Source organism: Colletes latitarsis, unplaced genomic scaffold (genome assembly GCF_051014445.1).
Source record: "Colletes latitarsis isolate SP2378_abdomen unplaced genomic scaffold, iyColLati1 scaffold0013, whole genome shotgun sequence".
NCBI lineage: Eukaryota > Metazoa > Arthropoda > Insecta > Hymenoptera > Colletidae > Colletes > Colletes latitarsis.
Window position 1 is genome coordinate 6883100 of NW_027488368.1, and position 18143 is coordinate 6901242.

An 18143-nucleotide genomic window follows, 5' to 3' on the forward strand; every position below is an offset into this window, starting at 1 on the left:
GGTCTGGGATTTGCCCTCATCAGACTCATACTTTCGCACACTTCACATACCCGTTGAACAGATCCTGGGTTATTTTCTGGTTTGGATCACATAGTAATGTGGTACCACACTGAAACAGTCGATTAAACCAGGTTTCGATCAATATTTTTAGGATAACGCATGTTAGGTCTAGGTTAGGCCGGGGTTTTTCACTCATCAGACTCATACTTTCGCATTCTTCACATACTTGTTGAACGGGTCCTGGGTTTTTACTGGTTTGGATCACGTAGTAATGTGGTACCACGCTGAAACAGTCAATTAAAACTGGTTTCGATCAATATTTTAGAGGATAACGCAAGTTTGGTCTGGGATAGGTCTGGGATTCGCCCTCATCAGGCTCATACTTCCGCGTTTTTCACATACTTGTTGAACTGATCCTGGGTTTTTTCTGGTTTGGATTACGTAGCAATGTGGTACCACACAGAAACAGGCGATTAAACCTGGTTTCCATCAATATCTTAGAGGACAACGCAAGTTAGGTCTGGGTTAGGTCTAGGATTTGCCCTCATCAGGCTCATACTTTCGCATATTTCTCATACTTGATGGCTAGATCCTGGGCTTTTCCTGGATTGCATCACGTAGTAATGAAGTACAACACTGAAACAGTCAATTAAACCTGGTTTCCATCAATATTTTAGAGGACAACGCATGTTAGGTCTAGGTTAGGCCTGGGATCTGCCCTCATCAGGGTCATACTTCCGCAGTTTTAACATACATGTTGACCTGATCGGGGGTTTTTTCTGCTTTGGATCACGTAGTAAAGTGGTACCACACTGAAACAGTCCATTAAACCTGGTATGGATCAATATTTTAGAGGATAACGCATGTTAGGTTTGGGTTAGGTCTAGGATTTGCCTTCATCAGGCTCATACTTTCGCATATTTCTCATACTTGATGGCTAGATCCTGGGCTATTCCTGGATTGTATCACGTAGTAATGTGGTACCATGCTGAAACAGTCAATTAAGCCTGATTTCGATCAATATTTTTGAGGATAACGCAAGTTAGGTCTGGGATAGGTCTGGGATTCGCCCTCATCAGGCTCATATTTTCGCATATTTCTCATACTTGATGGCTAGATCCTGGGCTTTTTCTGGATTGCATCACGTAGTAATGAAGTACAACACTGAAACAGTCAATTAAACCTGGTTTCCATCAATATCTTAGAGGACAACGCAAGTTAGGTCTGGGATAGGTCTGTGATTTGCCCTCATCAGGCTCATACTTTCGCGTTTTTCACATACTTGTTGAACAGATCCTGGGTTTTTTCTGGTTTGGATAACGTAGTAGTGTGGTACCACACTGAAACAGACCATTAAATCTGGTTTGGATCAATATTTTACAGGATAACGCATGTTAGGTCTGGGTTAGGTCTAGGATTTGCCCTCATCAGGCTCATACTTTCGCATATTTCTCATACTTCATGACTAGATCCTCGGCTGTTCCTGGATTGTATCACGCAGTAATGTGGTACCATGCTGAAACAGTCAATTAAGCCTGATTTCGATCAATATTTTAGAGGATAACGCAAGTTAGGTCTAGGTTAGGCCTGAGATTTTCACTCATCAGACTCATACTTTCGCATTCTTCACATACTTGTTGAACAGATCCTGGGTTTTTCTGGTTTGGATCACGTAGTAATGTGGGACCACACTGAAACAATCAATTAAACCTGGTATTGATAAATATTTTAGAGGATAACGCATGTTAGGTCTGGGTTAGGTCTAGGATTTGCCCTCATCAGGCTCATACTTTCGCATATTTCTCATACTTCATGGCTGGGTCCTGGGCTATTTCTGGATTGGATCACGTAGTAATGTGGTACCACACTGAAACAGTCAATTAAACCAGGTTTTGATCAATATTTTAAAGAACAATTCATGTTAGGTCTAGGTTAGGTCTGGGATTTGCTCTCATCAGGGTCATACTTCCGCAGTTTTAACATACATGTTGACCTGATCGTGGGTTTTTTCTGCTTTGGATCACGTAGTAAAGTGGTACCACACTGAAACAGTCCATTAAACCTGGTTTGGATCAATATTTTAGAGGATAACGCATTTTAGGTCTAGGTTAGCCCTGGGATTTTCACTCATCAGACTCATACTTTCGCATTCTTCACATACTTGTTGAACAGATCCTGGGTTTTTTCTGGTTTGGATCACGTAGTAGTGTGGGACCACACTGAAACAATCAATTAAACCTGGTCATGATAACTATTTTAGAGGATAACGCATGTTAGGTTTGGGTTAGGTCTAGGATTTGCCATCATCAGGCTCATACTTTCGCATATTTCTCATACCTCATGGCTAGATCCTGGGCTGTTCCTGGATTGTATCACGTAGTAATGTGGTACCATGCTGAAACAGTCAATTAAGCCTGATTTCGATCAATATTTTTGAGGATAACGCAAGTTAGGTCTGGGATAGGTCTGGGATTCGCCCTCATCAGGCTCATATTTTCGCATATTTCTCATACTTGATGGCTAGATCCTGGGCTTTTTCTGGATTGCATCACGTAGTAATGAAGTACAACACTGAAACAGTCAATTAAACCTGGTTTCCATCAATATCTTAGAGGACAACGCAAGTTAGGTCTGGGATAGGTCTGTGATTTGCCCTCATCAGGTTCATACTTTCGCGTTTTTCACATACTTGTTGAACAGATCCTGGGTTTTTTCTGGTTTGGATAACGTAGTAGTGTGGTACCACACTGAAACAGACCATTAAATCTGGTTTGGATCAATATTTTACAGGATAACGCATGTTAGGTCTGGGTTAGGTCTAGGATTTGCCCTCATCAGGCTCATACTTTCGCATATTTCTCATACTACATGGCTGGGTCCTGGGCTATTTCTGGATTGGATCACGTAGTAATGTGGTACCACACTGAAACAGTCAATTAAACCAGGTTTTGATCAATATTTTAAAGAACAATTCATGTTAGGTCTAGGTTAGGTCTGGGATTTGCTCTCATCAGGGTCATACTTCCGCAGTTTTAACATACATGTTGACCTGATCGTGGGTTTTTTCTGCTTTGGATCACGTAGTAAAGTGGTACCACACTGAAACAGTCCATTAAACCTGGTTTGGATCAATATTTTAGAGGATAACGCATTTTAGGTCTAGGTTAGCCCTGGGATTTTCACTCATCAGACTCATACTTTCGCATTCTTCACATACTTGTTGAACAGATCCTGGGTTTTTTATGGTTTGGTTCACGTAGTAATGTGGTACCACACTGAAACATTCAATTAAACCTGGTCTTGATAAATATTTTAGAGGATAACGCATGTTAGGTCTGGGTTAGGACTAGGATTTGCCCCCATGAGGATCATACTTTCGCATATTTCTCATACTTGATGGCTAGATCCTGGGCTTTTTCTGGATTGCATCACGTAGTAATGAAGTACAACACTGAAACAGTCAATTAAACCTGGTTTCCATCAATATTTTAGAGGACGACGCATGTTAGGTCTAGGTTAGGCCTGGGATTTGCCCTCATCAGGGTCATACTTCCGCAGTTTTAACATACATGTTGACCTAATCGAGGGTTTTTTCTGGTTTGGATCACGTGGTAATGTGGGACCACACTGAAACAAACAATTAAACCTGGTCATGATAACTATTTTAGAGGATAACGCATGTTAGGTTTGGGTTAGGTCTAGGATTTGCCCTCATCAGGCTCATACGTTCGCATATTTCTCATACTTCATGGCTAGATTCTGGGCTGTTTCTGGATTGTATCACGTAGTAATGTGGTACCACGCTGAAACAGTCAATTAAGCCTGATTTCGATCAATATTTTAGAGGATAACGCAAGTTAGGTCTGGGATAGGTCTGGGATTCGCCCTCATCGGGCTCATACTTTCGCATATTTCTCATACTTCATGGCTAGATCCTGGGCTTTTTCTGGATTGCATCACGTAGTAATGAAGTACAACACTGAAACAGTCAATTAAACCTGGTTTCCATCAATATCTTAGAGGACAACGCAAGTTAGGTCTGGGATAGGTCTGGGATTTGCCCTCATCAGGCTCATACTTTCGCGTTTTTCACATACTTGTTGAACAGATCCTCGGTTTTTTCTGGTTTGGATCACGTAGTAGTGTGGTACCATACTGAAACAGTCCATTAAACCTGGTTTGGATCAATATTTTAGAGGATAACGCATGTTAGGTCCGGGATAGGTCTGGGATTTGCCCTCATCAGGCTCATACTTTCGCGTTTTTCACATACTTGTTGAACAGATCCTGGGTTTTTTCTGGTTTGGATCACGTAGTAGTGTGGTACTACACTGAAACAGTCGATTAAACCTGGTGTCGATCAATATTTTTGAGGATAACGCATGTTAGGTCTAGGTTAGGCCGGGGATTTTCACTCAGCAGACACATACTTTCGCATTCTTCACATACTTGTTGAACGGATCCTGGGTTTTTTCTGGTTTGGATCACGTAGTAGTGTGGTACCACACTGAAACAGTCCATTAAACCTGGTTTGGATCAATATTTTAGAGGATAACGCATGTTAGGTCTGGGTTAGGTCTAGGATTTGCCCTCGTCAGGCTCATACTTTCGCATATTTCTCATCCTTAATGGCTAGATCCTGGGCTATTTCTGGATTGGATCTCGTAGTAATGTGGTACCACACTGAAACAGTCGATAAAACCAGGTTTCTATCAATATTTTTGAGGATAACGCAAGTTAGGTCTGCGATAGGTCTGGGATTTGCCCACATCAGGCTCATACTTTCGCGTTTTTCACATACTTGTTGAACAGATCCTGGGTTTTTTCCGGTTTGGGTCACGTAGTACTGTGGTACCACACTGAAACAGTCGATTAAACCTGGTTTCGATCAATATTTTTGGGGATAACGCATGTTAGGTCTAGGTCAGGCCGGGGATTTTCACTCATCAGACTCATACTTTCGCATTCTTCACATACTTGTTGAACGTATCCTGGGTTTTCTCTGGTTTGGTTCACGTAGTAATGTGGTACCACACTGAAACATTCAATTAAACCTGGTCTTGATAAATATTTTAGAGGATAACGCATGTTAGGTTTGGTTTAGGTCTAGGATTTGCCCTCATCAGGCTCATACTTTCGCATATTTCTCATACTTCATGGCTAGATCCTGGGCTGTTTCTGGATTGTATCACGTAGTAATGTGGTACCACGCTGAAACAGTCAATTAAACCTGATTTCGATCATTATTTTAGAGGATAACGCACGTTAGGTCTGGGATAGGTCTGGGATTCGCCCTCATCAGGCTCATACTTTCACATATTTCTCATACTTCATGGCTAGATCCTGGGCTTTTTCTGGATTGCATCACGTAGTAATGTGGTACCACACTGAAGCAGTCAATTAAACCTGGTTTCGATCAATATTTTAGAGGACAATGCAAGTTAGGTCTGGGATAGGTCTGGGATTTGCCCACATCAGGGTCATACTTTCGCATTTTTCACATACTTGTTGAACAGATCCTGGGTTTTTTCTGGTTTGGATCGCGCAGTAATGTGGTACCACACTGAAACAGCCCACTAAACCTGGTTTCGATCAATATTTTAGAGGATAACGAAAGTTATGTCTAGGTTAGGCCTGGGGTTTGCCCTCATCAGACTCATGCTTTCGCATTTTTCACATACTTGTTGAACAGATCCTGGGTTTATTCTGGAATGGATCACGTAGTAATGTGGGACCACACTGAAACATTCAGTTAAACCTGGTCTTGATAAATATTTTAGAGGATAACGCATGTTAGGTCTGGGTTAGGTCTACGATTTGCTCTCGTCAGGCTCATACTTTCGCATATATCTCATACCTCATGGCTAGATCCTGGGCTATTTCTGGATTGGATCACGTAGTAATGTGGTACCACACTGAAGCAGTCAATTAAACCTGGTTTCGATCAATATTTTAGAGGACAATGCAAGTTAGGTCTGGGATAGGTCTGGGATTTGCCCACATCAAGGTCATACTTTCGCATTTTTCACATACTTGTTGAACAGATCCTGGGTTTTTTTCTGGTACAGATCACGTAGTAGTGTGGTACCACACTGAAACAGCCCATTAAACCTGGTTTCGATCAATATTTTTGAGGATAACGCAAGTTAGGTCTGTGATAGATCTGGGATTCGCCCTCACCAGGCTCATACTTTCGCGTTATTCACATACTTGTTGAACTGATCCTGGGTTTTTTCTGGTTTGGATCACGTAGTAATGTTGTACCACACGGAAGCAGTCCATTATACCTGGTTTGGATCAATATTTTAGAGGATAACGCATGTTAGGTTTGGGTTAGGTCTAGGATTTGCCCTCGTCAGGCTCATACTTTCGCATATTTCTCATACTTCATGGCTAGATCCTGGGCTGTTTCAGGATTGTATCACGTAGTAATGTGGTACCACGCTGAAACAGTCTATTAAACCTGGTTTCGATCAATATTTTTGAGGATAACGCATGTTAGGTCTAGGTTAGGCCGAGGATTTTCACTCATCAGACTCATACTTTCGCATTCTTCACATACTTGTTGAACAGATCCTGGGTTTTTTCTGGTATGGATCACATAGTAATGTGGTGCCACACTGAAACATTCAGTTAAACCTTGTCTTGATAACTATTTTTGAGGATAACGCATGTTAGGTCTGGGTTAGGTCTAGGATTTGCCCTCATCAGGCTCATACTTTCGCATATTTCTCATACTTCATGGCTAGATCCTGGGCTGTTTCCGGATTGTATCACGTAGTAATGTGGTACCACGCTGAAACAGTCAATTAAACCTGGTTTCGATCAATATTTTTGAGGATAACGCATGTTAGGTCTAGGTAAGGCCTGGGATTTTCACTCATCAGACTCATACTTTCGCATTCTTCACATACTTGTTGAACGGATCCTGTGTTTTTTCTGGTTTGGTTCGCGTAGTAATGTGGTACCACGCTGAAACAGTCAATTAAACCTGGTTTCGATCAATATTTTAGAGGATAACGCAAGTTAGGTCTGGGATAGGTCTGGGATTCGCCCTCATCAGGCTCATACTTTCGCGTTTTTCACATACTTGTTGAACGGATCCTGGGTTTTTTCTGGTTTGGATCACGTAGTAGTGTGGTACCACACTGAAACATTCAAATAAACCTGGTCTTGATAAATATTTTAGAGGATAACGCATGTTATGTTTGGGTTAGGTCTAGGATTTGCCCACATCAGGCTCATACTTTCGCATATTTCTCATACTTCATGGCTAGATCCTGGGCTGTTTCTGGATTGTATCACGTAGTAATGTGGTACCACGCTGAAACAGTCAATTAAACCTTGTTTCGATCAATATTTTAGAGGATAACGCAAGTTAGGTCTGGGATAGGTCTGGGATTTGCCCTCATCAGACTCATGCTTTCGCATTTTTCACATACTTGTTGAACAGATCCTGGGTTTTTTCTGGTATGGATCACGTAGTAATGTGGTACCATACTGAAACATTCAGTTAAACCTGGTCTTGATAAATATTTTTGAGGATAACGCATGTTAGGTCTGGGTTAGGTCTAGGATTTACCCTCATCAGGCTCATACTTTCGCATATTTCTTATACTTCATGGATAGATCCTGGGCTATCTTCTGGTTTGGATCGCATAGTAATGTGGTACCACACTGAAACAGTCGATTAAACCAGGTTTCGATCAATATTTTTGAGGATAACGCATGTTAGGTCTGGGTTAGGCCTGGGATTTTCACTCATCAGACTCATTCTTTCGCATTCTTCACATACTTGTTGAACGGATCCTGGGTTTTTTCTGGTTTGTATCACGTAGTAAGGTGGTACCACGCTGAAACAGTCTACTAAACCTGGTTTCGATCAATATTTTTGAGGATAACGCATGCTAGGTCTAGGTTAGGCCGAGGATTTTCATTCATCAGACTCATACTTTCGCATACTTCAGATACTTGTTGAACGGATCCTGGGTTTTTTCTGGTATGGTTCACGTAGTAATGTGGTACCACACTGAAACAATCAATTAAACCAGGTCTTGATAAATATTTTAGATGATAACGCATGTTAGGTCTGGGATAGGTCTGGGATAGGTCTGGGATTTGCCCTCATCAGACTCATACTTTCGCACACTTCACATACTCGTTGAACAGATCCTGGGTTATTTTCTGGTTTGGATCACGTAGCAATGTGGTACCACACTGAAACAGTCGATTAAACCAGGTTTCGATCAATATTTTTGAGAATAACGCATGTTAGGTCTAGGTTAGGCCTGAGATTTTCACTCATCAGACTCATACTTTCGCATTCTTCATATACTTGTTGAACAGATCCTGGGTTTTTCTGGTTTGGATCACGTAGTAATGTGGGACCACACTGAAACAATCAATTAAACCTGGTATTGATAAATATTTTAGAGGATAACGCATGTTAGGTCTGGGATAGGTCTGGGATAGGTCTGGGATTTGCCCTCATCAGACTCATTCTTTCGCATTCTTCACATACTTGTTGGACGGATCTTGGGTTTTTTCTGGTTTGGATCACGTAGTAATGTGGGACCACACTGAAACAATCAATTAAACCTGGTCTTGATAAATGTTTTAGAGGATAACGCATGTTAGGTCTGGGTTAGGCCTGGGATTTGCCCTCATCAGGGTCATACTTTCGCAGTTCTAACATACATGTTGACCTTATCGAGGGTTTTTTCTGCTTTGGATCACGTAGTAAAGTGGTACCACACTGAAACTGTCCACTAAACCTGGTTTGGATCAATATTTTAGAGGATAATGCATGTTAGGTCTAGGTTAGCCCTGAGATTTTCACTCATCAGACTCATACTTTCGCATTCTTCAGATACCTGTTGAACGGATCCTGGGTTTTTTCTGGTATGGTTCACGTAGTAATGTGGTACCATACTGAAACATTCAGTTAAACCTGGTCTTGATAAATATTTTTGAGGATAACGCATGTTAGGTCTGGGTTAGGCCTGGGATTTGCCCTCATCAGGGTCATACTTTCGCAGTTCTAACAAACATGTTGACCCGATCGAGGGTTTTTTCTGCTTTGGATCACGTAGTAAAGTGGTACCACACTGAAACAGTCCACTAAACCTGGTTTGGATCAATATTTTAGAGGATAATGCATGTTAGGTCTAGGTTAGCCCTGAGATTTTCACTCATCAGACTCATACTTTCGCATTCTTCAGATACCTGTTGAACGGATCCTGGGTTTTTTCTGGTATGGTTCACGTAGTAATGTGGTACCACACTGAAACAATCAATTAAACCAGGTCTTGATAAATATTTTAGATGATAACGCATGTTAGGTCTGGGTTAGGTCTAGGATTTGCCCTCATCAGGCTCATACTTTCGCATATTTCTCATACTTCATGGCTAGATCCTGGGCTATTTCTGGATTGGATCACGTAGTAATGTGGTACCACACTGAAGCAGTCAATTAAACCTGGTTTCGATCAATATTTTAGAGGACAATGCAAGTCAGGTCTGGGATAGGTCTGGGATTTGCCCACATCAGGGTCATACTTTCGCATTTTTCACATACTTTGTTGACAACACAATTAATAAGTTTTTAGGTTTAATTGTTTAACACGTCTGCTGGTTTGATCACTAATATAAGTACAAATTTCGTTTTCGTTTCATTTACAATTTTCGTGGTGGTTTGGAGTGGGGAAATAGGTAGATAAGCGCGGTGATTACGAGAAGGACGGGAACAGTCGCGATTCGGTCGGGAAACGGCATAGCGATTTGTTTGTTGATTAATTTTGGCACGTTCCCTGGCTGTTCGGGCGTGTATCGGCATCTCTAATTTGGCATATTATAATTCCCAAAGCTCGTGCTCCGATGTCGACTACTGCGTCATTGTTCCCTGGCTGGACGGTACAATGTCGCGTAGACGATTGTTGAGCGTTCCTCGCAACTGGTGCCTTGCGAGGTCGAGTGCATGGGTGAACTCGATGGCAAGAGTTCCGGATTTGGTTTTGGCATTAATCGGTGGTCACTATGACAATATGGTAAAACTTTCAAATCGCTAATGGGACGGCATTCGGGGTCGGCACGCTGATCGACTTTCGAATACCTAAGAGATATAAGGAACAAGAAATTGTAAAATTCCTGAATAAATCTATGACATACAAAGTATTGCCTGTTTTGTCTGTACTCCCATCTGATCCCTGCTCCCTTTCGCCCGTGGGTCGATGGTAAACAATGGTCCTTCGAGCCGGATATGAGCCAGCGATCTGTGGGCGATGGGGGCCGGGACGTTTGGGGTAACTGCGGTGATAATTGGTGTATGTTTCGGAGAATGCTTGAAGGCTGTGGAAGATCCAATGTTCTAGCATTGTATCATTTATCGTGGTTTATTTCGTGTTTTCTGCAACACATATCGAGTGCTACTATGTCATCGACGAAACGCTCGAAATCGAGTCGACCAGGGGGAAGCAGAGGACGTCCACTTACAACCAGGACTGGAATGGCTACACGATCGGGACGGCCTGCCTGTCACCCACTGCGTGGGAAACGTGCTATTGTGGAGCAACCAGACGAGGAAGCAGGTCTACGAGATTCTGCCGTGCTAGCATCGCAGCCAAATCCAGCAGGTGGCACCGTGCACTCGGTGGCCTCGCAAGCCGCTTCAACTTCATCGTCGCTTCGAAAGAGGCGATTGGAAATTCAAGCGGCGGAACAGCGTGCGAAGGTTCGTCGAAAGTTGCTCGAAGAAAAGGAAAAGGTTGAACTGGAATTGATTGACGAGAGGTTAGAGTTAGAGATAGCTCAACTGGAGGAAGGGACAAATGGTGGAAGTAGTGATCGAAGTTCCTTAGTACCACGTCCAGACGCAAACCAGGGATGTAGTCAAGACAACAACACTAATCGCTCGATACGCGCCTGGCTCGAGAAGTCATCGGCTCACGTATCTAATTTCACCGATAACCATCGAGAGACGTCAGTTAACAATTACACGCGACAAATAGGCGGCCAAGCAGATCAAGCGGAACGAAATGCGACAGCCGCATCCAGCCATTATCAACGCGCGGTAGACAGTGTTCCGAACATGCAGAGGAATGAAACTTCTGGAATTTCAAAACTGACAGATGTTTTGAGCCGCACAATTGAGGCCATCCAGGGTAGATCAGCAACGGGAGATTCATCGCGACAATTATTAAACCGTTTAACATCTAAGGGGGAGCTACCGATATTTAATGGAGACACTGTGGAATGGGCAAGATTTAAACGTGTGTTCGATTTGACGACGCAGAAGGGAGGATATTCCGAAGAAGAAAACGTTTCGCGGTTGTATGCGTGTCTGCGTGGTCCGGCACGCGATGCAGTAGCGTCTCTTATGGTGACGGCAAGCGACGTACGTCAAATAATGGAGACCCTAGAACTAAGGTTCGGTAACCCCGACGTCGTAGCTACAAAGATTGTCGAAGACATAAAGAATCTTCCCCGTATTGGCGGTATAGGTGGAAACCTGGTGACGTTTGCTACCACAGTTAAGAACTGCGTAGCGGCTTTGCAAGCAGTTAATCACATTGGTTATCTGCAGAGTCCCGACTTGAATTCGGAGATACTGCGAAAATTACCAATGAACATGATTTACCAATATAATAGGTTCTTGAATGAGAATAATGAAGGAAATGAGCCTAAATTAGTTGTACTTGCAAAATTCCTATTTTTTGAAGCTGAGATTGCTTGCAAAGCTGGGACTAGTAACTTAATAACTCCTAACGTTCGGTACCCACGAGAAGGAAAACTGTACATACGCGATAAGACTAAACGCACTGCAGAATCTAAAGCAACCGTTTTAACAGCAACAACGGATAGTTCAAAGATACTTTCGCCCAACAGGAAAGTAATTAGTCGTTGCAATTACTGTTTAACGGAAAATCATATGGTTACCGGTTGCCGACGATTTAGTAGCTTAGCTGTACCCCAACGATGGGAATGGGCGCGACAGAAAGGAGTATGTTTCCGATGCCTGGTAGGAAGACATCGTAGTATTCGTTGCGGAGCTAAAGGGTGCGGATTTGCGACGTGTAAACGGGCCCATCATAAACTTCTACACGCAAATGGGCGTTCAACGAGTACCACAGTGGTGAGGAATAATTTACCGCTATCTCCGGTACCTGGAAGCTCGGAGTCGGTAGAAGTTACTGCAAATACTTGACAGACGAGCTGTAAGGGAATCCTCTTGAAAGTAGTGCCAGTAGTAATCACCGGAGCACGCGGGGATTTACAGACATATGCCCTCTTGGATGAAGGATCCACAATAACTTTAGTTGACGCATCGGCAGCGAATAAAATCGGGTCAGCAGGTAGACCAACTTTTTTACAGTTAAGAGGAGTAGGGGGAATGGGAACCGTTTCGATGAAAAGTAAAAGCGTCGATTTTGATATTAGAGGCAAAAACAGTGTAAAGACCTTTCAGATAGTAGCTAGAACAATACGGAGTTTATCACTGCCCTCTCAGACATTACACGTGAGCGAAGTAAAGAAGCATCGACACTTAAAAGATTTAAACATCGAAGGTTATTCTAACGTGACCCCGGAAATTTTGATAGGTCAAGATCATTGGGATTTGATTACATCACTTGAAGTAAGGGAGTCGGGGAGACAAGCACCAGTAGCATCATACACAAATCTTGGGTGGACGATACATGGGCATTTGCCATGCGGTGCAAACGAAGAAAACGAATTAACTATGCTGCAGTTAACTGAAATGAGAGAACGAAATAATAATCACTTCCGTGACAGTCGGCTAAACGAGCTGGTCAAACACCATTTTAATATAGAATCCCTAGGCGTTAGTGAAAAACCGAGGAATAACGTGTTAATCGTGCGAGCGGAGAAAATATTAAAGAAAACAACGCGAAGGGTAAATGATCGATGGGAAACAGGATTGTTATGGAGGTCTGATGCGATTGAGTTTCCGAATAATAAGCAATACGCAGTGACTCGACTTAAAAGCCTGGAGCGTAAGATGGATAAAGATCCTAAATTTGCGGCACAATATTGTGAACAAATTCAACATTTTCTAGATTGTGGTTACGCGTCTAAAGTAATTCTACCTGTAGTAAACGATACGCGAGTATGGTACCTACCGCATTTTGGAGTAAGAAATGTAAATAAACCAGAAAAATTACGCGTTGTGTTCGATGCCGCGGCAGTATACCATGGGACATGTTTGAACGATGCACTGCTGCCGGGACCAGACATGCTTAATTCGCTGTTAGGATCATTACTTCGATTTCGACAGAAACGTATTGCCTTTACCGCGGACATCAAGGAAATGTTCCTTCAAATAAAAATACGTCCGGAAGACCAGTTCGCACAACATTTTCTATGGCGTGGGATGGACAGAGCCAAGGAACCAGACGTATATGTAATGACTTTCCTGATATTCGGCGCGACATCTTCACCTTGCTCAGCTCAGTTTGTCAAGAACGTTAATGCAAAAGAATTGGAACTGGAATACCCTAAAGCAGCGGAAGCCATAATGAAATATCACTACATGGACGACTACATCGATGGTGCTGACACTATTGAAGAAGCCGTTAAACTTATTCGCGAAGTTACTGAAATTCATCGCAGAGGTGGTTTCGACATACGAAATTGGACATGCAATAGCCGAATGGTATTAGACAGTCTGCCCAGCGAGAAACGGTCACGTTTGAAAGTAAATCTCACGTTTGATCAACATCCGACGGAAAGGGTGTTAGGCATTAAATGGAATCCTGACGAAGATAGGCTATCCTTCAACTTGAGTCTGAAACGAATTCAGCGGGAAATATTAACTGGAGAACAGAAACCCACCAAACGACAAATGTTAAGCGTGATTATGTCCGTGTTCGACCCCTACGGATTTCTTAGTCCCTTTACTATTAGAAGTAAAATTCTACTGCAGAACAGCTGGCGTAGCACTATCGCATGGGACGAAGTGTTGAAGGATACTGAATACGTAGAATGGAAGAGATGGATCCAAGATCTGCAACATATAAAACACTTCTCCATACCCCGTTGCTACTTGCAGCGAAATGCGACTATTTGTGCTACAGAGCTTCATGTATTTTGTGACGCCAGTGAAAAGGCGTATGCAGGAGTGGCCTACTGGCGCGACGTATACGAAGATGGAATAACAACCGTCACATTTATTTTGGGCAAATGTCGTGTTTCCCCATTGAAACCCATTTCTATCCCGCGTCTAGAACTACAAGCCGCATTGCTTGCCAGTCGCATAGCTCGTACCGTACAACAAGAACATAGCAGGAAAATAACCAAAAGAGTTTTTTGGACGGACTCGTGCACAGTGTTAAGTTGGTTGCGGTCGGATTACCGAACGTACAAAGCGTTTGTGGCTCATCGTTTGGGTGAAATAGATGACCTAACTAGTCAGAACGAATGGCAATGGATTCCCTCAAAGGAGAATCCAGCCGACGACGCAACGCGCGAAAACGGTCCAATGCCCTTAGAGAAATCCAGATGGATTTCGGGACCAGAATTTTTGCGCAATAATGAACGTTTTTGGCATGCCCAACCAAGAACCACCGTGCCAGGTCCTAGAGAAGAACTTAGGCCGGAGTTTGTAGGAGCAAATGTGGACTTTGGAAGATTGGAGCTACCTCAAATTGAGCGATTTTCTTCATGGTTTCGGTTAATCCGCAGCACAGCTTGGCTACTAGTTTTCAGTGAATGTTGCTTAGCTAAGAAGAAGGTCCCATTAACTAATGTACATGTACAGTGGGCAGTGAGAAAATGGTCGGCCCAGTGTCAGCGAGATAGTTTTTCAGAAGAATTGCATACATTAAACCATGGAGGAGTAATAAGCTGTAAAAGCCGACTACATCAATTAACACCATTTTTGGATGAAGTCGGACTCATTCGGCTCGGTGGGCGAATATCGGCAGCCGAAGGGGTACCGCACACTATGAAAGAACCAGTAATATTGGATGGAGGTCACCGATATACACGCCTTCTGATATTACACTATCATCAAAAGGCAAATCATGGCAGTACGGAGACGGTGGTCAACGAATTGAGGCAATCGTTTTGGATTTTAAGATTACGACCAACTGTAAAAACTGTTGCAAGTCGATGCCAAGTATGTCGTATGAATAAGAAAACACCGCAAATACCTCGGATGGCAGATCTGCCAAGCGTGCGAATAGATCATCATGTAAGACCATTCACCAATTGTGGAATTGATTATTTTGGTCCTATGGAAGTCACGGTAGGTAGGAGGCGCGAGAAACGATGGGGCGTATTATTTACTTGTTTGAATATCCGAGCTATCCATATTGAAATAGCATCCACTTTGACAACGGATGCTACGATTATGGCTCTTTCGCGTATGGCCGCTCGGCGTGGGTTCCCGACTATAATATATTCAGACAATGGTACCAACTTAAGAGGAGCTCACGCCGAATTGAAAAGGCTTGTAACGGACTTAGACTGCGATACGCTGAGGGATAGAGCTATGAGCAAGGGCGTGGAGTGGCGTTTTATTCCTCCGGGGGCTCCTCATATGGGTGGTTGTTGGGAAAGTTTAGTTAAGTCGGTCAAAATCACCCTGAGAATCATCCTGAAAGAAAGGGCACCTCGTGAGGAAACGCTGGCCACGATGTTAGCAGAGGCTGAACATACTGTAAATAGTAGGCCACTAACATCCGTATCCGTAGACCACAGAGATGGAGAAAGTTTAACACCAAACCATTTTTTGATTGGAACATCTTCTATTAACCCATTGGCAGTGGGACTAGGCGGCAGAGAAGGCCAAAATTTACGCAAGCAGTGGAGGATAGCACAGAACCTAGCTGATCATTTCTGGTCGCGTTGGGTCAAAGAATATCTTCCCACACTGATAAAAAGGCGTCGCTGGCATCAAGAGGTGCAACCCCTAGCAGTAGGAGACTTGGTCCTCATTGTTGATTCTCAGCTGCCTAGAAACATATGGCCACGCGGAATAGTCACAACCACGTTTCCTGGAAGGGACGGGCGAGTACGGGTGGCCGAAATTAAGACAACGAAAGGCAAAATTATTAGACCAGTTTCGAAATTAATTGTGCTGAAACCCATGGATATTAGTGCTGAGTAAGACATCTCAGACACGGGAGGGGGAATTTGTTGACAACACAATTAATAAGTTTTTAGGTTTAATTGTTTAACACGTCTGCTGGTTTGATCACTAATATAAGTACAAATTTCGTTTTCGTTTCATTTACAATTTTCGTGGTGGTGGATTCATTTGGAGTGGGGAAATAGGTAGATAAGCGCGGTGATTACGAGAAGGACGGGAACAGTCGCGATTCGGTCGGGAAACGGCATGTAAGTATCGAAGGATTGGAAGGTCGAGCGGCCTCGGCCCGGGTTGTCCCATAGCGATTTGTTTGTTGATTAATTTTGGCACATTCCCTGGCTGTTCGGGCGTGTATCGGCATCTCTAATTTGGCATATTATAATTCCCAAAGCTCGTGCTCCGATGTCGACTACTGCGTCATTGTTCCCTGGCTGGACGGTACAATGTCGCGTAGACGATTGTTGAGCGTTCCTCGCAACTGGTGCCTTGCGAGGTCGAGTGCATGGGTGAACTCGATGGCAAGAGTTCCGGATTTGGTTTTGGCATTAATCGGTGGTCACTATGACAATATGGTAAAACTTTCAAATCGCTAATGGGACGGCATTCGGGGTCGGCACGCTGATCGACTTTCGAATACCTAAGAGATATAAGGAACAAGAAATTGTAAAATTCCTGAATAAATCTATGACATACAAAGTATTGCCTGTTTTGTCTGTACTCCCATCTGATCCCTGCTCCCTTTCGCCCGTGGGTCGATGGTAAACATACTTGTTGAACAGATCCTGGGTTTTTTCTGGCTTGGATCGCGCAGTAATGTGGTACCACACTGAAACAGCCCACTAAACCTGGTTTCGATCAATATTTTAGAGGATAACGAAAGTTATGTCTAGGTTAGGCCTGGGCCTTGCCCTCATCAGACTCATGCTTTCGCATTTTTCACATACTTGTTGAACAGATCCTGGGTTTTTTCTGGTATGGATCACGTAGTAATGTGGGACCACACTGAAACATTCAGTTAAACCTGGTCTTGATAAATATTTTAGAGGATAACGCATGTTAGGTCTGGGTTAGGTCTAGGATTTGCTCTCGTCAGGCTCATATTTTCGCATATTTCTCATACTTCATGGCTAGATCCTGGGCTATTTCTGGATTGGATCACGTAGTAATGTGGTACCACACTGAAGCAGTCAATTAAACCTGGTTTCGATCAATATTTTAGAGGACAATGCAAGTCAGGTCTGGGATAGGTCTGGGATTTGCCCACATCAGGGTCATACTTTCGCATTTTTCACATACTTGTTGAACAGATCCTGGGTTTTTTCTGGTTTGGATCGCGCAGTAATGTGGTCCACACTGAAACAGCCCACTAAACCTGGTTTCGATCAATATTTTAGAGGATAACGAAAGTTATGTCTAGGTTAGGCCTGGGCCTTGCCCTCATCAGACTCATGCTTTCGCATTTTTCACATACTTGTTGAACAGATCCTGGGTTTTTTCTGGTATGGATCACGTAGTAATGTGGGACCACACTGAAACATTCAGTTAAACCTGGTCTTGATAAATATTTTAGAGGATAACGCATGTTAGGTCTGGGTTAGGTCTAGGATTTGCTCTCGTCAGGCTCATACTTTCGCATATATCTCATACCTCATGGCTAGATCCTGGGCTATTTATGGATTGGACCACGTAGTAATGTGGTACCACACTGAAACAGTCAATTAAACCTGGTTTCGATCAATATTTTAGAGGATAACGCAAGTTAGGTCTGGTATAGGTCTGGGATTTGCCCTCATCAGGCTCATACTTTCGCGGTTTTCACATACTTGTTGAACAGATCCTGGGTTTTTTTCTGGTTTGGATCACGTAGTAGTGTGGTACCACACTGTAACTGTCCATAAAACCTGGTTTCGATCAATATTTTTGAGGATAACGCATGTTAGGTCTAGGTTAGGCCGAGGATTTTCACTCAACAGACTCATACTTTCGCATTCTTCACATACTTGTTGAACGGATCCTGGGTTTTTTCTGGTTTGGA

The 18143-nt window shown here is 43.1% G+C and overlaps 1 protein-coding gene across 1 annotated transcript; it reads left to right on the forward strand.

The window, feature by feature from the left end:
* The first annotated feature begins 10504 nt into the window (after positions 1–10504).
* On the forward strand, positions 10505–16126 carry LOC143350666 (uncharacterized). The gene is made up of 2 exons (XM_076782687.1): positions 10505–11887; positions 12464–16126. The coding sequence occupies exons 1-2, from the start codon at positions 10505–10507 to the stop codon at positions 16124–16126; spliced, it is 5046 nt and encodes a 1681-aa protein (XP_076638802.1).
* Positions 16127–18143: the final 2017 nt, after the last annotated feature.

Coding starts and splice junctions, on each gene's coding strand:
- LOC143350666 (XM_076782687.1), top strand. CDS start 10,505: ATGGCTACACGATCGGGACGGCCTGCCTGTCACCCACTGCGTGGGAAA. Junction 11,888..12,463: donor TACTTTCGCCCAACAGGAAA/GTAATTAGTCGT, acceptor AAGACCTTTCAG/ATAGTAGCTAGAACAATACG.